The sequence below is a fragment of the Schistocerca nitens genome, chromosome 6 (genome assembly GCF_023898315.1).
Source record: "Schistocerca nitens isolate TAMUIC-IGC-003100 chromosome 6, iqSchNite1.1, whole genome shotgun sequence".
Classification (NCBI taxonomy): Eukaryota; Metazoa; Arthropoda; class Insecta; order Orthoptera; family Acrididae; genus Schistocerca; species Schistocerca nitens.
This window is the reverse complement of record NC_064619.1, coordinates 466,803,186-466,828,363: the sequence shown is the minus strand read 5'-3', so window position 1 is coordinate 466,828,363 and position 25,178 is coordinate 466,803,186. Positions and strand designations below refer to the sequence as shown.

Here is a 25,178-nt window from a genome sequence, read left to right as displayed (position 1 = left end):
GATTCTCAACAAATAGTTCCATTTAGCTTTGATTTCTTGAGATTTCCTATCACCTGTAGTAAAGATTTGAGAAAATCTAATTAGTCTGCTAATAACACACAATGCTTACACTAAATGGTTTATTTTTTTTGTTTCTAGATTGTGCATATTGTATATGTGGATAAATATTTTGGAGGAAATGTTTGTCTTATTAGAGAAATGAGATTGACACTTTGATAACTGTCTAACATTTATGAAATACTACATACAGTACTACACACACCTCCAATCCTGCCAACACACCTGCATAGTCTTTTTCCCTTCCCCCTTCCCCCTTCCCCCTTTCCACAATACAGCCTCACAATGCTGCACCTGACAGCCCTTTCCTGACCCTACCAGTTCTTACATGCTCCCATAGGCAGCATTTGCATCTTACCCCACCATGCCTCTTCCGTATCTCCACTATCGACCCCAGCTATATTACAGAGTTGCAGTCATACCTTAGCAGACAAAGACATACAGCAGTGGCCATGTGTGTCTGAGCTGTATTTGTATGAATGTGTATGACTTTTCTGATGAAGAATTTAGTCCAAAAGCTGAATATTTCCAACATTCTTTTTCCTTGTGCCTGTCTGTAGCTCAATGCCTCCTCTGCGGGGTGAATAGCAATTTATCCTTTCCATATTGTTATTTATGAAATACTGATAGATATATCTGTCACATACATTGAGTAGTCAACAGGCACACACACACAAGCATGCACTTGGACATGTGCACACACACATACAGTTTTACTTTCTTAGGAAGTTTTAAAAAATGCACACTCCAATGCACCGTAAAATATTCATTCATGAAAAACTTTCAATAGTAATGAAGCAGCACAGTGTGTAACCACATTACGCAGTACCCTCTGATCGAGCATGCTCACCAAGAAAAGAGTTATTCATGAGTGGGAATGAGGTAATCATGGGAAGAAGATTGTGAGAGGAGGAGAACTGGGTAAAAATGGATAGGCTCTTCTCGTCAGACATTAGAAACTCAACTGGTAACCAACTTTCCAGTGTGTACTCAGTTTCTCCCATCTTCTTTCAATTTATATTTAGATGTTGCACTGTTGCTGTATCCTCTGTTTTCATTGGGTTCACATTTTACTTCTTCTGGTGCTTCACACCAGTGTTTTACTCTCTTTTCCTGTCTGTATGTCTTTACTTTTTCACATTCCGCTCATTTTTCATCTTAGTAGCAATATTCTAATCTTTGATACTGCAGTACTTGTGTTACTCTAATTATGATACAAAGTTCCTTTGGACATGCATGCAAGCATTCATGCATAAGATAAATGGGAAATCTGGGTTCGAGTCCCGGTCTGGCACAAATTTTCATTGTCGTCATTCTGTTCTACAGCTGATGATAGTCCTTATATGCAATTCCAGATTCATTTGATATTCTAATCTGTTTTCTAACTTCACAGCAATCACATTAATTAATTGTAGGAATAATACCACCACGCCTTGGTCTGACCCAGATTCAGCATTAACTTGCAATGTACCTTGAACTGCTGTTCTAGGTGATGTAAGCATGTTTTTATCTTACAACACCTACCTATTCACAGCTCTTCTTCACTTCAGAATTAGTTCCCATTTTATAAAACTTCAAGAGTTTCCATACTGTTGTTTATTTTATTGTGCTGTGTCATGTCACGTTAAGCATAGCTTTATTTCCCATATTTAGAGCACAACATCCAATGCTCAAGACTTTCAGGTTTTTAATTACTTTGTTGTGTTGTGTTGTGTAAACACAGCTATATGTTCTAAGTGTAGTGCCCGATACCAAACGCTTCTTCTTCTTCTTCTTCTTTTTCTGGTTCCTATCCGTTCTGAATGTTGGCAACCATCTTGACAGTGCTTTCCATGTCACTTGCAGCTCTAAATAGCTCTATAGATACCTAATGCTACATAAGACAAACGAGGCACCCTATGTATGTTCATGTTCTGTGGATCTCATCGTGGAGGAGGACCTTCAGAAATGAGTAAAGGTACACATCAACACAGAGAAACAGCTGTTAGAAACTAATTATGTACACTATTTTAATAATTAACAGTCTTTAAATGTCACTGAAGGGACAATGGTGAAGTAAAAGACCATCTAAACATGAGAGCTGTTTGTTACAGTCAGGGAATCTGTGCAATATGTTAACTAATGATGACACAACAGCAAGGCCCAAAAGACAAAATTAATTGAGTTGGGTGCTTAATGACATGAAACATGTACTACCTGGTGCTTATAATTTTTGTGGTTTTTTTGTGTGTATGTGATGAAAATTAAGGTAATTATTAAAGTTAGACTTGCACAACAGATTCTCACTGAATAAAAATTTGTTAGTTAGAGTTTAATGTTTCAGGGCACTAAAAGGAAAGGTTAGTATCAGGCAAGTGATGATGCTGCAGCAATGCTGAAGTGGATGTTGTTCCACTGGCATGTAGCATGTACCTTCATAGGTCACCTGTTAACAATTTCAGTTTTTTCCATCAACTGCACATCCACCCCAACATAGGTCAGCTTTAGGATGAAAATTTTTTATAACAATGTGAATGATAAAGTTGTGATCTCCATGACCTATGACAGACAACATTCAACTGTCATATCTATTACATCCCACATCACTGAAATATCCTGAATCTCATACTCTGGAATTTAGCTTATAATTAGCTTCAGTTCATTAGGCAGCATACATCTGTGCTTTGCAGAGTACAGATGTAGATGTAGACTTCACAAAAAAATTATGATGTGGAATGTGGAGACTGAATAAAAAAGATTGCTGACATATATAACATGCCCAATGAATAAAAAATTGCATGTGTAATTGGTTTTCTGCAGGTTTGTTAATTTTTATATACATAAAATAAACTTGCAGCAGAAACATTAGCTTCTGATATTGTAAAACAAGCAGAAACATTATAGGAGGAAAACGTAAGTTGTTCCTTACAATTACTGAAAAGCTCTGCCATATTCATTATATATGTATCGACATATTTCCTCTTGTAGATAAAAACTTGAGGAGGTAAATTATTTACATTGTTCCAATACTAGACATTTGCTTCAGACTATCTGCCTTTCTACTGACAGGTCATGGTGGAGCGATGAATATTATGATTACCATTGTACAGCCTTCAACACATAGAACATGAAGAAACATGACACTAATTACTTTATGTAGAGAAAGAAAGACTGTGTTTAGCATCCTGCTGACGGCAAGGTTATTAGATGGAGCACATGCTCAGATTGGATAAGGAAATTGTCAGAAAGAAGTTAACTACAAAGTGACAGGTTTTTCTTTGTTAGATGCAGAATCTTTACTGCCAATGAATTTCTGGTACTTTCTGTGAGGTGCCACAAACTAATTGTTACAAATTTCTCACCAAAAGTGGCCTGACTTTTATTTATTTATTCATATTTGTTACTATTCTGAAATTTTCTAAATCACCTGCTATAACAGTTGTGTTTTGTAACTACTTTACTTGAAACAAAACACTTACCTTTCCACTATCATCTTGAACCTTAACCTTGTTTCCTTCTGTTGATAGTACTTTAACACCAATGGGAACGTCAAATTCTCCTTTCCCCTCAGGTCTAATCCATAAATGACTAGTCTAAAAAATTATCAACATATGTTAGTTTACACACAATCCAGATAAGCATTATTCAAAATTTTATTGTGTATAAAAGAGAGATATTCCACATCTAGCATTCAAGATAATAGTGTTAACATATCCCTTCAGTAAGAAGCCAATTCTGCTCCTAATTCAATCTAGGCCTATGGTAAAATTTACAGATAATTTACTAAATAACATAGCTTTATATGAACATTGGTGATATAGCTTACCGATACAGTAAAATTTGCCATGATGTAAAGTTTTCACAATAAACTTAAAATCAACATTAATGATACATTATAAATGATGTACTACATGTCATCCACAAGGAAATATCCTGACGCATGTGATAACAGTGTAAGCATCTGATACTTTGTCTGTTAAATACATCTTATCTTCCCTAATGATAAAGTGAGATAACTTTATCTCCTGTCTATACTGCTCAACCACTATCAAAGGTATGTGACATGGGATAGGCATCACAGATGTTTTTGATATGGTATGAACGCAATTTCCTCAGTGCAATATCCTATACACATGCATAGTGTATTCTTTCAAACAATAGTTCCTAGTCTGGGATAAAATAAAATAATTAAATCAAAGAAAAAATGTGTTGAATAATATAATTGTATAATATAAAGCTAATAAATTACAAACAAATTTAATTAATACTTAATGCACGAAGACAAAAATCTCTCAGAGTAAAGTTCAATGTGTCCCTAGTCTCAGTCTGGAGGTAACGCAAATATTTAAGCTCTTTTACTCTATCCTACCAATAAAAATAGAATGACACAATTATGTAGCAAAACCAAAATTTTACTTTGGTTTTTAGAATAGTCCTAAACATACCTAAATAATATATGCTTCACTGTCAGGCATATTCCATGGAAAGTAAAAATGGTAAATAAAGATCCTGTTATAAAAAGTACAAGAGTTTCTCAATAACACTGGAACAAAATTTATTACGCAACATCAATACATCACTGAAAAATACATCTGTCACACAACACCTTTTCCATAACTTCAGACCTACTGACAAGATTAATTTTGCATTTTTAAACAAAGCTTTCAGAATAACTCACAACAAGCAGTATGTTTATGCTCTTTCTATCCAAGGTCATTAGTCAAAACATCATGTTCATCAAAGCAGAACATACAACTACAGCAAAAGCATGCAAGTGGATATATTCATATCTACAAGGTGAAGAACAACTAGTAGAACTCACATAAGAATGGTGTACCACTAAATTCTATAACAAAGCAAATTTTTCTGCTTTTTGTAAGTGATCCACAACCAATTAGTCCCTACTGTAAGTACATTAAGCTTTCAGAAGATAAAAACTTGTTAATAAAAAGATCAGTGAAGTACCTTAGGATGGAATCAGGAAATTTGTATCACATATTATTAATTTGCATTCTGGGAACAGGGTAGTAATTTTTTTTAAGTCAGTTATTTGAAAAGGTACAAAATAAATGCCCATTAATGTGCACTACTGTATAAAGACAAGTTGTTTAACATTGTTATCAAATATTTCGAATACTTCTTGACCGATTTACTTTAAATTTCTACAGGGTACTCTACTGAAACAAAGGCTATATTTCTTTAAATATATATATAATACTGGTATACAGATAAAAATGAATAATTGAAAATAATGAATTTTTGAAAATATGAATAAATAAATAAATATATAATATATAAAGGGGAAATGTTACCAAAAATATTGAAAAGTTCGTGACCGATTTACTTCCAATTTTATACAAAGTACTCCAATGAGGGTGGACATAGACTATACATTTTTGTTTATATACAAAATATATGAAACATATGAAAATACATGTAATATACTAAGGGGAAACATTGTTACCAGAAACATCAAAAAATTATTGACCAATTTGACTCAATTTTTTACACAATACTCTAAAGAACATTCAGACTTACATAGCATATATATTTTTTAATATGTAAAATAAGTAAATATATAAGTAATATATGAATGGGGAACATCGCTTGTGTGTGTGTGTGTGTGTGTGTGTGTGTGCAAGTGTATACCTGGCCTTTTTTCCCCCTAAGGTAAGCCTTTCTGCTCCCAGGATTGGAATGACTCCTTACACTCTCCCTTAAAACCCACATCCTTTCGTCTTTGCCTCTCCTTCCCTCTTTCCTGATGAAGCAACCTTGGGTTGCGAAAGCTTGAAATTTGTGTGTGTGTTTATTGTCTCTATCAAGAGAGAGAGAGAGGGGGGTGGGGGGGGACATTCCACGTGGGAAAAATATATCTAAAAACAAAGATGCTGTAACTTTATAGAGACAATAAACACACAAACACACACACAAATTTCAAGCTTTTATTTATATATATTTTTAAGCATAGAAGTTGTTACCAAAAATACAAAATAGTTTTACTTCCAATATTCCCATGTTACACTAATGAACATTCAGGCAGAAACAGACTATAAATTTTTATAACATACATAAATATATATAACATATAAATATACATGTAATATACACTGGTGTCTAAAATTAAAGCAAACAGAAATTTTGCAAGGTTGCATTAATTTTGCCAGAAAAAAGCGTAAACAGATAATAGCAAAGCAGAAATAACATAAAGAACACAGAACAAAAATAACTGCAACATGCATAACAGAGACAAAAATGTTCTTCGTTTTTTCCAACTTCACGGATTTGCACACACATCCCAACAACTGGAGAATGTGCTCAGCGTGGGGTGTTACCACATCTGGCTGCAATACAGGCCTGCGACCGACGAGGCATGCTGTGAGTGATGTCGCCTTCTAATTTTGAGGCAATAATGCCCATTCTTCCTGCAGAGTTGCTTGCAAGTCTTGGAGAGTGGTTGGTGGATGCTGACGTGATGCAACCTGTCTCCCTAGCACATCCTAGACATGTTTTATGGGATTCAAATGGCTGAGCAAGCAGTTTGTACCATGCGTGTAGTATCTTCCATTTCCAAGAAAACATCAACCGCCTGTGTTATATGAGGTCGAGCATTATCATCCATCAATACAAAATCTGGGCCCACACAACCTTGCAAGGACCACACATGAGGTCCCAAGATCTTGTCAAAATACCTGACAGCAGTTATACCTTGCCAGTTCACCCATACAATTTTGTGAAGAGGTGTTCGAGTGGTCAACATAATCCCTGCCCAAAATATTAAGAACCCTCCCTGATATTGGTCTCTTTCCGCAATGTATGGATTCCAAAATCATATTCCACATTCCTTCCAGATGCAAAATTGTTGAGATCATTCTCCAGAAAAAAAAAATCAGAACTCATCTGTGAAAAGAACATTGACCCACTGTTCTCCTGCCCAGGTGGCATATTGACAACTCCATTCTAGACATTCCCTTCTGTAAAGACGCATCAGAGGTACAAATACAGAAGGCCTCCAACAATGAAGGCTACCCTCCCGAAGCCTTCTGTACACTGCTTGCCTTGATACAACATGTTCAGTGGATGCTGCGAGGTCAGATGCCAGTTGCCAGGCAGCACTAAGGCAGTACTGTCATGCCCTTTTGCCAAATAACCTCCTTTTGATATCAAATGTGGTCGACAATGCCCTGGTCTTCAGGATACTGTTTCCCTTTCTATGAATTGTTGCCACATCCAAGAAATAACAGAACGATTCACATTAAGCCTTCGGGCCACATCAGTTTGTGACTGTCCTGTTTCCATTCTTCTTATGGCCCTCCACTGTAGAGTGTTTGGTAGGCCATACTGCACTGTATGTTTCTGTACACACAGCAATTGTGGATATGGGACTACCCAGCAAACACTACCCTATCTGATAGGTGTCCTGACGCCATCATTGATGTAGTTATCCATTGACTGGAATGCCATCTTCAGTGAAGAACATGATTGTACGGACATCTGTTGACATTTTGTACGATTATACCATTAATTAGACACAACAAGGGAAAGTAACAGTTTGTTGCTTTACTTTTGGACACCAGTGTTGAAAGGACAATGCCTATTTTCTTCCCCTTCCTTGACACCATCCGAACTTGTGCTACTTCTCTAATGACCTCGATGTCAACAGAATATGAAAACCAGTCGTTCTTCTTTCCCATAAAGGGGAAACATTGATAGGATGTTGGAGGAGGAGATGAGCAGCAAGGGGAGGTAGAGGAAACGAACAGAGAGAGTAGGGAGAACGGGATTAAGACATATATCTAATACCCATACATATTTAGCAATAGCAAAGCATTGTCAGATTTGCCAGTATGACCATACAATTATTCACCAGAATTGCTGAGAATCAAAGTGGTATCAATATGGAAGGAGGAGATGTAAGACAGATCCAACATACAAAATAAAATAGCAACATCTGCTGTTAACAGCACACTTTCTTTTATTTCAAAAGCAATGTCAACATTAATTCAGGGGATTAAAACAGAAAAATACTGTTTGTGGGAAGTGTACCTTTGTCTGTTATTCACAACAAATGATTAAAACAAACAATAAAGATAGAGTACAGTACAATACATATATGAAGACAAGTCACTGCTCACCATATAGACGTCACATTGAACAACAAACAGTCAGATAGGAAGATTTGATTATTAACTGAGCTTTCATACAAAGTTGTTCTTCAGAATTAAGAATGACAGGACAGAAGCATCACGAAGATTTTTTTTTTTTAATTTACCTGTAGACAACTATTGTGTTGTATAGGCATCGTCAGATGGTTATACTAATGATTATACATAAGGTCAGTAGTTACATAGTTATACAGATTGTGGTACAAATGATTACACAAAAGTTAACATATGGTATATGATTACACAAAAGGTCAGTATGGTTGTATGACATAAATTACAGTTTCTTTGATCACAATCACATTTATAATAATAGAGAATCATATTTTTTCATTATGTAGGAATTCACTTATGCTATAGAATGCTTTCTCTTTCAGCCGTGTCTCTACCACCATTTTAAATCTGTTCTCATGCAATTCCCTTGTTCCATGTGATGTATTGTTATAAAATGTTTTGCCAGCATGTAAAAAATTATTTTGGATTTTACTCAAACGTGTCCAAGGAATGTCTAATAAGTTCCTATTTCTAGTTTCATATGAGTGCACATCTGACCTGCTTTCATACATGTGGGCATTCTCTTTGGCATGCATAAGTGCTTTAAGTATGTATAGACTGGGAACTGTAAGAATTTTGTGCTCAATGAAGTACTGTCTGCAAGAAGTTAAATTACTCACACCAAAAATACATGTAATGGCTTTCTTCTGCCAGAGGAAAACATCTTTTGCCCCAGCAGAGTTTCCCCAAAGAAGTATTCCATAATGCAGATGAGTATGAAAATAGGCATGGTATGCCATAAGTATGCACTCCTTACTGACACAATCCTTCAGTTTCCTAAGGAGATATAGAACTCTTGCCAACTTACTGCACAGCTTTTCTGTGTGGGTATTCCAGCACAATTTGGTATCAAGATAAATGCCTAGCAATTTTACTGAATGTCTGAGTTCATTAGGTCCATCATTAATATCGCTAAGGGAAAAGAGGATGTGTTCAGTTTTATTTTTATTTAATGACAGCCTTATTTTTATTTAATGACAACCTATTTTCATGGAACCAGTGGTGGTATTATGCAGGGAGGCATGTTAGAAAATACTATAGAAGGACACTGTAGACTCTGGACTGTACAATAGAGACAATGACAGAAAAAAAGGTACACTCAGATAGCATATCAGGCACTGTGTGAAATCAAATTGGGATTAGGAGGGTGAAACTGAATCGAAATAGGAGTTGTTGTGTCGATTCCCTAAGGTCTCGACACAATGAGTGGCTAGGTGCACGCGAAACTAACGCAGACGGGCGTAAATTCTGAAACAGGAGACTGGATGAAAAACTATAAAGAAAAGAAGAGAGATTGTCATCTACTTAACTTTTAATGATGTTCTTCTTGTTGAAATACATCTCTTGCATAGTAGTAAGCAATTAGCAATGATACACATGGCGCCTTGCTAGATGGTAGCTATGGAATAAGCTGAAGGCTATTCTATCAGTCTCTCGGCAAATGAGAGGAAGACTTGGTAGGTCTAGTCGCAAGCTATGTCGTCCGTACAACTGGGGCGAGGTCATGTCCGTGTCTTGTGACCTGCCATGTGGTGGCGCTAGGTTTGCGAATACACAGTGGCGACACGCGGGTCCGACATGTACTACAGGACCGCGGCCGATTTAAGTTACCACCTAGCAAGTGTGGTGTCTAGCGGTGACACCACATTCCTCCCCCGCAAATCGGCGAACGGTCGTGAGATAAGGCTTCCGCCCGCCGTGGGGAGGACCCCATGTTGACGTATGCGATGAGGTGGGGAGCCTAACAACAGGCGAGGCTGTGCCACCCGCACCCGGCCATTCGGTCCGAGGGGAGCTAGGAAACGCCTGCAAACCTAGTCCAGGGTGCACGTCAACATGAGGTGTTTGCGCACGTAATGATATAAGAGGAGCCGCGGGGTCGACCTCCATGTGGTCGGAGCACCCGACGGGCGAAGACGACATCTGGTCCGGAGCGGGCAAGAAGTCCATGGCGGAGGACGACTGGTCACGGGAAGCAAGCGGCGGCGCGTGACCCAGGGAGGCGCGAGGCGGCTGCAGCGAAGCGTCCGCTGCTGGCGGCGCCGGCGGCGGCTGCGGCGGCGCGACGCCATGAGGCAAAATGGAAGGCATCGTCGGTAACACCTGGGGATGAGGCGAGCCAGTAGATGGGTCCCCAGGGCGCTGACCTGACGGCTCCGTCGCTGAAAGCAGACGGGGAGCGGCAGAACCCAGGCGACGACAGAGGCGCAGCTGATTGAGATGCCGACGCACCTCACCAGAGGCCCCCAAAACCAAATACATCGCGCGGCCGAGGCAGCGAAGAATGCGCCCTGCGAGCCAACGCTGTGAACCGCGATAGTTGCGATAATAGACAACGTCGCCAGGAGCAAAAGCAGGAGTCTGCCGCTGCACAGGAACCTGATGTGGCGGATGCAGCAAAGACATCAAAGTTCGATGAGGACGACCATGGAGCAATTCAGCCGGCGAGCGACCATCGCGAGGCTGAGAGCGATATGAAGACAAAAAGAGCAACAACGCGTCCTCCCGAGAATGCGACTCTTTCAACTTCAACATCTGTGACTTGAAAGTCCGGACCAATCGTTCAGCGGCACCGTTTGACTGAGGCGAAAACGGCGCGGATGTCAGATGTTGAATACCATTGGCCGTGCAGAACGACTGAAATTCTGCGGACATGAATTGTGGGCCATTGTCGGAAACAATAGTCTGCGGAAGACCTTCAATGCAAAAGATAGCAGACAAGGCTTGGATGGTGGCAGAAGACGTCGTGGAAGACATCCGGACAACAAAAGGAAAATTACTGAAAGCATCGACCACAACCAACCATCGAGCATTCCAGAATGGACCAGCAAAATCGATGTGCAAGCGTTGCCAAGGGGAAGTGGCTTTCGGCCATGCAAAGAATTTCCGCGGCGGTGCGGATTGTTGTTCGGCACACGCCACACAAGAGGAGCACATATTCGTAATCGCAGCATCGATTCCGAACCAAGTACAGTGCTGTCGAGCAAGTTGTTTCGTTCGCACTATACCCCAATGTCCTTGGTGAAGAAGCTTTAAGACAGAGGACTGTAACGAACGTGGGACCACGACTCGGGATTGATCATTATCGGAACGCAACAACAAAACACCACGTCGGACAAAAAGTCTCTCCTTGTGGGCAAAAAATCTGCGAACCAAAGGATCCTCGATCCGTGACTTTGACAAGGGCCATTGCGTAGCAACAAAACGCAAAACAGTAGCAAGGACAGGGTCAGCAGCTGTGGCTGTAGCTACACGACGAAAATCAATCGGAAACGATGCGACCACGTCATCGGCTTCCGAATCAATGAACATGCAAGCAAGTTCGGAAGAATCGAATGCCTTATCCTCAGCAACAGGCAAACGGGACAACGCATCAGCGTTGCCGTGCTTAGCAGTGGACCGATACAAGATATCGTAGCGGTACTGCGAGAGAAAAAGTGACCAGCGAATGAATTTCTGCGCTGTACGTGGAGGTACAGGCTTGTTCGGATGAAAAAGCGATGTCAACGGTTTGTGGTCTGTGATGATGGTAAAGTGACGACCATACAAGAAATCATGGAACTTGGTAACACCAAACACGAGAGCTAAAGCTTCTTTCTCTATTTGTGAATAATTTCGTTGCGCAGATGAGAGCAATTTGGACGCAAAGGCAATAGGGCGATCATGCGAGCCATCCTTGTGCGCAAGCACAGCACCGATCCCGAAATCCGAGGCATCTACCATCAACAAAAGGGGTTTTCGGGGATCGAATGGCGTAAGGCAAGTATTTGAAAGTAACGCCGATTTCAACTGGCGAAAGGCGCGTTCGCATTCCGTCGTCCAGACGAACGGAACACCTTTACGGCGTAAGCGATGAAGCGGAGCTGAAATGGAAGGAGCATTGCGCACAAATCGATGATAATAATTTACCTTACCCAGCACACTCTGTAGCTGTTTTAAGGTCTGCGGTGACGGCAAGTCCTGAATGGCACGAAGGTGCTCTGGACTCGGATGTATACCTTGGGCATTTATGACATGCCCCAGGTACGGTAAGTCACGAGCAAAAAACACACATTTGTCCTTCCTCAAGCGAAGACCATTCTGACGCAATACCTGAAATAATGTTCGGAGATTTTGCAAATGTTCTGCTTCTGTCTTTCCTGAGAGCACAATATCGTCCAGATAGTTCGCAGCCGTAGGGACCGACGCACAAATAGTTTGTAAATATTGCTGAAATAAAGCAGGGGCGGATGCACACCCGAATGGCAGTCTTTTGAAGCGATACAAGCCAAGATGCGTGTTTACCACCAAGACGCGCTGGGATTCTTCGTCCACAGGTATTTGCAAGTACGCATCTGCTAGGTCCAATTTTGAAAAATATTTTCCCGGGCACAGTTTGTCAAAAAGATCTTCCGGGCGGGGCAAAGGAAAAGTAACAGTCACAAGTTGTGGATTCACAGTTGCCTTGAAGTCCACACAAAGTCTCAATTTTCCGGAAGGTTTTGGCAAAATTACTAAGGGTGAGGCCCAGAGAGAAGCCTGCACACGTTCAATGACACCTTGAGATTCTAACTCGGCCAATGTTCGTGCGACCTCATCACGCAATGCGTGGGGAACATTGCGCGCTCTGAAAAATTTCGGTTGCGCGTTGTCTTTCAGTTCCAAATGCGCTTCATAGTTCCGAGCGCAACCAAGGCCCGGTGCAAAAATGTCTGCAAATTCTTCACAAAGACTAGAAACACTGGCGGAAGGCACAGTCTGATTCACTGATAGGACCTGATTTACTATAGACAAATTAAACAATTGAAACAAATCTAAACCAAACAAGTTCACTGCACTAGAGGAACGAAGAACATAAAATGACACAAGTTTTGTCTGTCCCTTGTATGTTGCAAGAAGGCTGCACTGTCCTAACACAGGTATATGCTGTCCTGAGTAACTAGTTAACGTAACATTTGCGGCACGCAATGGCGGGGCGCCCAGTTGTTTGTACGTGTCGTGATTGAGCAATGAAACTGCAGCTCCGGTATCGAGCTGGAATGGTATCACTTTTCCTGCAAAGTCTAAGTCCACAAAAAGTTTATTGTCTTGTTGACGACAAGAGCGACTGTCTCGTGCAATTTGAACTGATACAGGTACAGAAGCACTTGCGACTTTACGGGATTTCCGGCGACGTCGACGCACACTTTGGGTGGGACGAACACAGTCACTGTTAGCTAAAGTGTCACTGGACGGGTGGGAATGAACTACATGGATGTCCATGGGCGAAGGTCCACGAGCCTGATTGTCCTGGGTTCGATTCCGGCGCGAAGCAAAGGGCCTGGAATTTGTGTGATTGTCTGATCTGAACTTTTTCTGGCAAACACTTTGTACATGTCCTTTCTTTTGACAGTAAAAGCAAATAGCTTGGCGTGACGGGCAATTTTCACGCGAATGTCTAATTGCACACCGCGGGCAAGATTTCACTGCATTTGCTTGCTTTCGCGGCGCACGTGGTTGCAAACGAGGCGGCCGCTGCGAAGTCGGGCGCGAGGGCCGCTTAGCGTCCCGTGCAGCGGGCCCGGCGGGCCGATTAATGTGACACACTGCTGGCGAAGTTTCAAATGATGCCTGAGCAAAGTCAAGTGTGTCTTGCCTGTCCAATATGTCTATCACTTGTTGCAGGGAGGGATTAACTAGTTTCAAAATCTGTTCCCTTATGCGAACATCAGAAACGTTTTGTGCAATTGCATCACGCACCATAGTATCTGAATATGGGAGGCCACATTCACAGGCAAACGCGCAGTCTCTAGTAAGGCCTTGCAAAGTTGCTACCCACTCCCTGTTAGTCTGACCGGCGGTACGTTTTGTACGAAAAAACGTATACCGTTTTGCAACAACATTAACTGTTTCTTTGAAATAGGCATCTAAAGCCGACAAAATTTCCTCGTAGGTCAGAGTTGCTACGTCGCGTCGGGGAAACAATTTCACTATCACCCGGTAGGTAGACACACCGACACAAGAAAGCAAAAACGGCTGCCGCTCTTTACCTTGAATTCCATAAGCAGTGAGGTGAAAGTTGAACTGGCTGGCCCACTCAGTCCAGCTTTCGGTTTTGGCCTCGAAGGGCCTAAATGGCGGTGCGACAGCGTTGTGTGGCTGCGGTAGCGAAGAAGCGGCTGCCGCCGCATCGGTTTGCAGCGCACGTTGACCCTGGACGAGCTGTCCAAGGGCTTCCAATAACGCCTGCGTCTGCTGATTCTGCAAGCGAAAAAATTCGGACAGTACATCTGGAGAATGCGGCGAAGCCATGACACAAGCAAATTAGAGCAAGTATAACACAAAGACTGCAACGTGGGCGCGGCATCCCATCCTCGTCGCCAAAATATTGTTGTGTCGATTCCCTAAGGTCTCGACACAATGAGTGGCTAGGTGCACGCGAAACTAACGCAGACGGGCGTAAATTCTGAAACAGGAGACTGGATGAAAAACTATAAAGAAAAGAAGAGAGATTGTCATCTACTTAACTTTTAATGATGTTCTTCTTGTTGAAATACATCTCTTGCATAGTAGTAAGCAATTAGCAATGATACACATGGCGCCTTGCTAGATGGTAGCTATGGAATAAGCTGAAGGCTATTCTATCAGTCTCTCGGCAAATGAGAGGAAGACTTGGTAGGTCTAGTCGCAAGCTATGTCGTCCGTACAACTGGGGCGAGGTCATGTCCGTGTCTTGTGACCTGCCATGTGGTGGCGCTAGGTTTGCGAATACACAGTGGCGACACGCGGGTCCGACATGTACTACAGGACCGCGGCCGATTTAAGTTACCACCTAGCAAGTGTGGTGTCTAGCGGTGACACCACAGGAGTGAGGATCAAGATGATTTGTATGACTGTAACTAGCAGAGACTGAGCCAAGGAATAACAATATAAAACAAAAAACACTCAACATTCAATAAACATTCAACTTATTACAAAAATTTTAAATATTACAAAAGTCAAGAATGGTGGTGGTGTGGTGGTGTGTGGGGGGGTGGGGGTGGGGGGCAAAGGAGAGCTAAGAGAAATACAGAAGAGGAAAGAACTATGCAGACATGCTGATAATATAGGAGGCATGTGCAGGGCTGGAGTGGGAGCATTGAAGAGGTTAAGCAGGTGATGGACAGAGACTAGCAAAGGTTGAGGACAGGGGTGTCATGGGAATGAATGATATGTTGCAAGCAGTTTTCAAACTATACAATTGAGAAAAGCTGGCATTGGTGGGAAAATCTAGATAGCACAGTCTATGAAGCAGTCATTGAAGTTAAACACATCACATTGGGTGACGTGTTCAACAACTGCATTAGCCATCTGTCCCTTGGCTACAGTTTGGCAGTGACCATTCGTGTGGACAAACAGCTTGCTAGTAATCATGCCCACATAGTAGGCAACACAGAGGATGGAGCTAAGCTGGCAGATCCCATATTTCCAAAGTGTCTCACAGGGGCCTTCACAGACCAAAATTTACCCTTTCGACCTTGTTCAGAAACACATATCCTGTGATTTGTCTCCCCAGACACCTACCATTCCCCCCACAAACCCACTGTCTGGATCATGTTCTCTGTTAGGGTTTAAAGTACCTCTTTTTGTGCCCTGAAATAAGAAATATTCTCCCCACTATCCTCATCACCCATCCAACAGTGGTATTCCAACACCCACCCAACACAATATCCTTGTCCATTTATATTCCACCAAGTTTTTAATCTCTTGCCCCATGGCTCATATCCCTGCAGTAGACCTAGATGCAAGACCATCCCATATATTCTCCCAGTACAACCTACTCCAGTCCTGTCACAGGCATCTCCTAGTCCATCAAAGGTAGGGCCACTAGTGAAAATTTTACTCCTCCATCTAACTCTAATCCACCACCAATGCCCCCCAACCATCCTTCATTAACTTTCCTGAATATACTAGTCTCAATACTTGCCTCAAGATCATTCCCCAAATCCCTAAACATGTAAAATAACCATCTATTCATCAAACACCCAAAAACTGATCCTGACTTATAATCCTACCTGCTGACAAAGGCTCCATCATTGTGGTCATGAACTGCAGTGTTAACCTGGCAGAAAGACTCTGTCACCTGTCAGATCCATCCACATACAAGTCCTCCACAGTGGCCTCACTCCATAAATCCTGCAGGCTCTCCAGCACTCCTCCAATCCCTAGGACCATTCCAGAATCTCTTTCCTTAGTTTATCTCCCTTCTAACTCCTCCATTCCTACCTTATAAATGTTTCCTGTAGTACATAAATCCAGCCACCCAGGACGTCCCCTTGTGGCACCCCACAGAGAGACACTTCGCTCTTGCAACTAGCACCTTCTGCCAATTACCCATAACCTAATTTCCTATATAAGAAGACAACAACTATATCCTCTACCAGCTCTCCATAATTCTGTCAGCTCTCTTTACACTCACATCCGAAATGCCCATGGTCTTGCAAGAACTGCTTCACAGCCTGTTCCATCTGGATTTTTCCCACCAACACCAGATTTTCTGAACTGCACATATGCAAATTCTCTTTGCAACATATGCTTCATTCCTCTAACCTCCCCCCCCCCCCCCAACCACAACCACAACTTTTTCTAGTCCTTGTCCTCCACACATCTACCCCCTATCCCACTTCAGCCCCACACATGCCTTCCATTCTGGCAACACACCTGCACATTCCTTTCCCTTTCTCTGCTCTCTCCTCTGTCGTTTGACATCCAACCCCCTTTTCCCAGTACAAACCCCCAACAATGCACTTGGCAGCCCACTATCCTGTCCCCTACCATGTCCCTGCACCCTCCCGCAGACAGCTCTTGCATCTTCACCCATCCCTACAGTGCTATCCCTCCCCCTACCCTTCCCACACCTTTTCTGTATCACTACCCATCCCAGTAAAGATCATTGCTTACTCCAGATGCAGTCACAGTCAGACCTTAGTGCCTGGGTATGACTGTGGCCAAGTATTTGTGAATTATGCACATGTGAATGTGTGTGTGTTTTGTTTTGTCTATGTCTGATAAAGAACTTAGTCAATTAACTAACAGTATCTAGCAGCTTTTTTTCAATGCACCTATCTGCTGCTTAATGCCTCCTGTATATTGTGAGTAGTAATCTATATTGTTGTTGCAGCACAACAGGCAGTCAACATCCTGTTGGGTAATGTAGTTTGGTTTTCTGTTATATCTGTGAATAGCCAGATACCAGCATGCACGTCAGAAGAACAGGAGCGAAACGATGATGACGCAAGGCAGGAAGACCACCTGTGGACAGTATTAAAATCCATGCCAGAGTCGAGAAACAAGGCTGACCAAATGAAGCACCCAACACAAAAGAGGAAGTCAATGCCAACCTATGCAACAACAAAGTGCAACAAACTTTTGACACAGTGCTGTCAGCAGGTCAAGTGTGAACCACAATCCAAATCAAGAACAACAAGGAAAACCAGTACCAAAGCAAAGTCATCGACAAGTAGTCAGTAGTACAATGAATATAGTAATGAATGCTATCAGACAAAGTATATGACTTATATGACTAACTAAACAGTTAGGGTGTGGCAGTATTTACACCAGCTGCGAGGGACACTATTATCCATATGTAGGTGGGACTGTATGATAAAGTGCTTAATCATTGTAGTGGTTATAATTTCTTTTGAGTTATTACCAACCTTAGTCCAGCATACAATACAGCGTACACTGGCATTTTCGTCACTTTCCTGTGTGGTCTTCTAGTGCTGAGTTTTGTTTCGTGTGCAAGGAATATTGAACACTGAGTGTATGAGATGGGAAAGAATAGGAGGAGGGGGCTGGAGAGGAAGGGGGGGGGGGTGTCTCTGGCATAGGAGACTTGGTCTTTCTTCAAAAGAGCATCATGTTGGTAAAAAACAGCTTGTTACTACAGAGGTAGAGTCCATAAACTGGCAAGCAATATACATTGTACCTTTAGTTTTGTCTATTCTGAGATTACCTGTTTCTTGTTATGTAGATGTTTGCCTGTTCAAAACGTCTCTTACATGTTCATTGTAGCCCACAAAGAGCCTCAATTTCTTAGACAAATTGCTATTTATGTTTCACTGGAGTCCACTTGCTGGTGAGATTTTTCCTATCATTTTCTTACCATGAGAGTTGGGAATATGCAATAGTCAGTTTCTCTCTCTGAAGCACACTTAAAATTTTGTAAGGAGAGTGTTATCATGAGTTCACAATAAAATCACCTACCTAATAATTTAGTCACAATAATGTAAAGAAAAGATAGATTGCCACTTAAAATAAAGATGACATGTTAAGTTGCAGACAGAGGAGGAGGAGGAGGAGGAGATTAGTGTTTAACGTCCCGTCGACAACGAGGTCATTAGAGACAGAACGCAAGCTCGGGTGAGGGAAGGATGGGGAAGGAAATCAGCCGTGCCCTTTCAAAGGAACCATCCTGGCATTTGCCTGAAGCGATTTAGGGAAATCACGGAAAACCTAAATCAGGATGGCCGGAGACAGGATTGAACCGTCGTCCTCCCGAATGCGAGTCCAGTGTGCTAACCATTGCACCACCTCACTCGGTAAGTTGCAGACAGGCACAATTAAAAGACACTTATATATAAATTTTCTGCCACAGTAAGTAGCACTCTATCTTTTTCTTGTGTTGATGACATATCAACCGGAAGTTGTCATTCTTCAATTTAGTTACAAGGATAGACGCATAACAGAACATGTAACATTTTCCTATTGACATCTAAAGCACAGAGGAAAATCAGCTGACAAACCAGTCATCTTGTCATGATGTATAATTCACTCACTTAAAATGTAGAGTGCACATTTGAATGGCTAAAGGATCACACATTGATGCATTCTCTCACCAGTAAAGGGACAGTTTCCTGTTTGGTGGGGCATTCCTGTTGCTTCAGTGGCCAGGAGGAGAATTGTAGAAGACAGATTGTAGCCTTAACTAGCTGTGACTTGTTATCTCTTACTTCTAACCACTCTTCCTCCCATGGGCACATAGGCATAGTTTGAGTGCTTAGCTAAAATAATATAAACTATTGATTTAAAAGTGTAATCTGGGTCAAGTTCTCTTTGTAATTCAGTAACTTTTAAATTACTCTCGGCCTCTTTAACAACCACAATGCTGACTGACTCCAACCTCAGTCTAAGACAGAATTTTTGTTTGTTTTTAATTGGTGTTGCTGTGCATACCATGCATGCAGCACAATATTGCAGAACATCTGCTGAGAGAGAAAAGAAAAGGCTGTCTTGGGGAATAAACTCTGTTATATGTGCTTGTTAGTCTCTTGAAAAACCCATTGTGATTTGATAAGCTGTAGTTTCTTGTGTAAAGATAATGGAAATACCTGTGGGAAACTGGTGTTTCAGTTTACTTACACAAAATTACTTGCTGATTACAATACCAATCACAAGGGAAGAAACTAACATCTGATGAGTTGCAGAAACATGTTGAGAAGCATCCTATGTCACACCCATGGAGGTGACCAGCAAAGTTATCTTGATAGAAGCACACCCTTGTGATGCACATTGTGTGCTATCTGCCACATGTCACTTATCCAATCCATAGGCCACAATCTTGCTGGAATGTGAAAGAAGGATGGGAAGCAAGTTCTAGATTACAGTAGTTGCAGTCTCTTTACTGTCATGTTTCTTCCTACTCTTCTTTCCATGTCTTAGGTGTTCTCATTTAAGACCAGGGATATGGACAAATGTATTGAAGTCAGGGGAGCAACAGTATGAGATGGCAGTGATTGTAGTACGGTCAATAAGTGTATGAATGGCATGTCATGATAAGCAGCTCCCAGACTAAATCTGTTCCTCTTTAGTCTCAACATAGAGGCTAAAATTTTACTCAAATGCCCTAACTAGTAACCTGATCCTGCCATAGTGGACAATATCAGTGGTTTTAATATCTGAATATCTTGCTGACCTATAACTGAGTCAGGACTGGGGTAAAGCCTTGTCAAACACAAGTGGACACTCTCTGTCTATTCCCCCTGCTACAGCACTTTAAAAATGTTCTATGCACTACTATTTGTGCACTTCCTGAAGACACTCAGAGCAGTGCTAGTTCAACTGATACAAATCATATGTGCTTGACCAGCACTGACAACTTTCCCTAGCTGATTACCTACCATGACTACATTAGCAGGCAACATTGAGTTCAGTATGTCATCTGTTTTTGTATATGAAAGTAGATGTGACACATGAATTTAATGATACATGAATCAAATCTCAGCATTAACAGACCACTCAGAATGGTGACAACAATGACATTGTACACTGCATTGTATGCTGGGCTAAGGATGGTATTGATTTGAAACAAGCGAATATCAGTCCAAAGTTGTACACAGTCTCACAACTTCTTTCGATTCCACTACTCCCATCAGCCATTATGCCAAGCATCTTCTTAGAGTGCATGAATAGTATCTAAGCCTTCTGCCATGATGATTCTCATGTGCAGAAACCACATTAGTTTGTAATCTAACCACACACACACACACACACACACACACACACACACACACACACACACACACACTTAAACGAAAATACTTTCCTTCATTCAGAGTTCAGATAATAATGTTTAAAATTAACACTACTGTTTTCCTGAAAGAAAAATTAAAAACTATTGGTATCAGCCTACTTCTCTGACCTCTTAATCTTTTCACAGCTACTAGGGCTAAGCACCCTGCCTGCCTGACTGACTGACTAACAGGGCTGAGCGAATCATTTGCTCCACTGGCAGGTGGGAAGCACAGCGCAACAACTGCTGCAGGCTACACCAACTGTAAGCTAATCCGACATCCCACAATGCATAGAATCACTTTTCAATATTTGTGGTTGCTGATAGCCACAAAAGAGAACTTCAAAACTAATCCAAGCTTTCTGTTAATTTTATCCTCAGCTGGGAAAAATTTATATTAGGAGAATGATAAGACCTTTTTTATTTGTGACTGTAAAATTCTGTAACTTGAGATTCATGCTACCAATACATGTGCCTATAACATAATAGAATGCCATTAATATTGGACAAATAGATTTCAAGTATATAGTTTGAAGGTGAATAGTTCCTAGTGAAGGTACCCAAAACTCAGAGCATCTTCTGTTCTGTGTAGCAGTGAGTGTTCCTTAGAAACTGTTTGTATCTGCTGCGCTGTCTGCCTTTTGCAATGCCTAGTACATCAGTTCTATAGGATAATTCATGCCCCATCATATTATATATATATATATCTATCATATGTACTTCATAGACTAGGAAATCAAATTACATTTATTTGACCATACACACAGTTTTCTGTCCTGAGAAACTGCACTTATCTGCTGCACTGTTCTCCTTTTGTAACACTGATTGGTCAATTCATTAGGATAAATCACGCCCTCCAGATTATATATGTTTTTGTCATTTGTCTTGTATACATTAGGAAATCAAAATATATCTATTAAATTGACTCGTAAGCAGAAAGAAACCAGGTGCACATGAAAGCTGTAGCACTTTCTGAAGAAGAGCAGATAATGATAGAATTGGCACGAATTTTGAAATGCGGACAACAGCAAGTCGCCATTCTATTTGTGCACATTTATCTGTTCCCACAGCCAGGCATACACAAATGGCTTTAGCCATCAGGCCTTCCTACTCGCCAAGTATAAATGAATGTCTGCGGCCATTTGGACATTCTACCTGCAGGGCGTACATGTACGCCCGTAGCCCTCTGGGAAAAGGGTTAATAATGGGCTTCAACTGACTGGTGGTGGTTACAAAGTTGTTGATGGAGCAGGAAATAGCAAAATCATCCACAAATAGTGAACACTGCACAGAAGTCCTCACCACAGACTTTATAGAATTAATCACTACAGCAAATAATGTGACACTTAAAATGGAGCCATGTAAGACACCTGTCTATTGCTCATGACTGTCAGAGAGGATGTGACCCATGTGTGAAACAGAAATAATATGTAGACTGGAAGGATGGTCTTGTGAAGTGGAGTTGACCTTGGAACCCCCACTTGCTGAGTTATTGTCAGGTGTAGGAGTCCAAGTAGTATCATACACTTTCCATTTTCAGTGTTGCCTGCCCACAATGGTATCAGAGTCAATAACCAAATTATATCTTCCAAATGTACATTGTAAGCATCTGCAAAGCTTCTTTGTCCCTAGGAACCTGGTTAATCCACCTAGAGTCTTCATTGTGCAGCTAATAACCACAGCACTCCAATAACTACTTGGGTAGTATGGTCACTTGTTGGTTTCAGGAAAAAATGTGGAAATTGTCCTGCTAGGAAGAGTATTGGGAGCTCTGAACAGAGCAGACTCTAGCTATAATATAGGTAATGAGCAATTTAATATGAGAAATGGTTTTAGCTCAAATGGATCCCATACCACCAACAAGTGGGATTGCACAACATTGTAAGTGTCAGACAACTGGTTTCATTGAAGGAGAGTTACTGAGCATGTTGGAAGAATCTGATTTTGAAGTTAGTGATCCAGCATTATTGGAGTTTTCTGATGAAGAAGATGCATTTGTGGACACAACTGATAGTAACAGCAGTGGTGATGAGAACAACTACATTGGTGATGCTGATGGCAATTGACTGCAAGAAATCTACAGCAGGTAGAACTGTAAGAAGCCACAACTGTGACCAGGGCTAAACTGACAATAACCCACATTTACAGGCCACATTCATCTACAGTATACGTTTCATCAACAAACTGTATGTGACTCACTGTATTAAAAACACACCAGCCAACAGTATACTAGCAGCTGGCGGGCACACTGTGTCAGATGAACACCTCCGCCGTGTCCACCAGCAGCCTTATGGCAGTGAGTGTATTAATTGATTCCCATACTTAGGCAGAATTAATTTTTCAGTTATAACGTTGACTGCCATGATGCCGCCGGCAGACGCAACAGAGGTTCATGCCTGACACCGTGTGCCCACAGGTGGCCGACACCCCACTATATTTAGTACAGTCTCTAGTGTACTGTTGTGCATTAATTAATATTTCTTGATTGGGTTGACGCCAGCATACAGGAAATCAATTAAATTTTCTTGTTCAACATTTTGAACTTTGTTTCTTGCATCTTCACACACCATTGAAAGATGTGCTGTATTAAATGGAGAGGAGTGTCTGGCCACCTATGGACATACAGCATCTAACAGTGGCATCACGACTGTCAGTGAGTTAATAGAATTCATTGACTATGGCCAATAAGTTATCTTATCCTCCTTAACTATTTGACATGATTCTGTCCTCTTAACAGGTAAAGCTGAGAGGTTTTCAGCAGTTGGTCTTCATTTGAAAATTCGCAGCATAACCTACCTAACTGACTCTGACTGCCAGGCAGCAATTATCATTCTCCCTCTGTGCATAAACATCCCACAGAAGGAAGGGTGGTTTGTTCACAGACTCAAGCGGTGGAAGGTACAGGGAGAATTGTTTTGTTTTAGGGTGCAAAACAACTAAGGTCATACATACACATGTCAGAACGTTAAGACGAAAATGGAGTTAAAAGTGCCAACATGATAAGCCCAATTGATGGGAGAAAAAGAGAGCTAAGAACAGGGACTTACCTTGGAGAAAGGTCCAGAAAATGTGTTGCAGAGACAACGCAGGTTCTCAAATAAAGATTAAATGTCCTTTGCCATATTGCTACAACAGATAAAAAGTAAAACACAGGTGACAGCCCGTGCATCATTCATTAAAACAGCCACTAACTCAGGCAGCAAACATACATCATAACATAAGTGGTCTAAAAAAGTGCATACAGTCAGGAAATAGCAAACCTTCAAAGGTTGATGACAATGAGCACAAAGTGGTGGGGGATCACCAGTTAACAAATGGCAATGGCTAAAACGACAGTGCCCCCTACGCAACCTAGCTAAAATTATCTCCTAGCAGTTAGAGGGCCAAGAGGAGGTCAGCCAAGCCGCTGGGAGTTGCTTTGTTCCCCAGAGCTTGTACCCATGAAGGTAAGACTAGTGGAGATGCTCAAGTGACACCACCTGCTGACAGACAGCACCACAGAGATCATTGGAAGGAATGGAAAACTCACAGGCCAAGGTAGAAGGATTGCAGCCTTGGCAGCAGTGTCAGCAGCCTCACTTCCCTTCAGACCGATGTGACCACAAATGTCACAGTGGCTCCATCAAGAATGAGCAAGTGGAAGATTTCTTGGACCTGATGCACTAAGGGATGGACTGTGTACAGCACACAAAGGCTCTGAAGGGCACTGAGAGAATTGGAGCAGGTGACACAATTGAAAATCCTGTGTTGCCAAATGTAATGTGTGGCCTGATACAGGGTGAAGATCTCTGCTGTAAATACTGAGCAGTGTTCCGGAAGCCGATACCAAAAATTGACGGTGCCACTGACAAAGGTACACCCAACACCATGGTCAGTCTGAGAGCTATCAGTGTACACAAAGGTACTATTGTTAAGAGCCATGCAAACAATAGAGCAAATCTGGAGTGGTTTCCTTAGGAAGCAAATGTTAACACGGGCCACCATATGAAGCCAAGTTGGTGAAAGGGTTCACATCCACTGGGAAAGTGGCAGGGAGTGTGAAGTTAAGCTGCTGGAGTAACAGCCAAAAGCGAATTCCAGGAGATAACAGAGAAGAAGGACATTCCCCATACTGGCAGTCAAAGGCGTCATCGAAGAAGGAGGCGTAGGGTGGGTGGCTAGGCATGGCAGATGAACAGCATGAGTATCTGCCGAGTAGAACATCATGCCAGTATGACAGCAACAGTTCAGCAGCTTCTGCATGGAGACTCTCAAGTGGGCTCGTGTAAAAGGAGCCAGTGGTCAAACGTATTCCATGATGGTGGATCGTATTTAGATGGTATAAGATGGATTGATGTGCAGTTACATAAACAAAACACCAACAGTCTAGTTTTGAATGAGCAAGGGGTCGGTACAAACAGAGGAGGGTGACCTGATCT

At 41.6% G+C, this 25,178-nt stretch overlaps 1 protein-coding gene across 1 annotated transcript in view; it reads right to left on the bottom strand.

Moving 5' to 3' along the window:
* The window catches only part of LOC126262482 (myosin-VIIa-like), a 390,655-nt gene extending 386,676 nt beyond the window's left edge, over nucleotides 1-3,979 (bottom strand). Inside the window, exons 1-2 of the mRNA XM_049959145.1 lie at nucleotides 3,863-3,979; nucleotides 3,516-3,629 (exon numbers count right to left, since the gene is read on the bottom strand). Coding sequence (XP_049815102.1) covers nucleotides 3,516-3,629; nucleotides 3,863-3,883 — 135 coding nt within the window. The 5' untranslated portion in view covers nucleotides 3,884-3,979. The remainder of the gene's footprint in view (nucleotides 1-3,515; nucleotides 3,630-3,862) is intronic.
* Nucleotides 3,980-25,178: the final 21,199 nt, after the last annotated feature.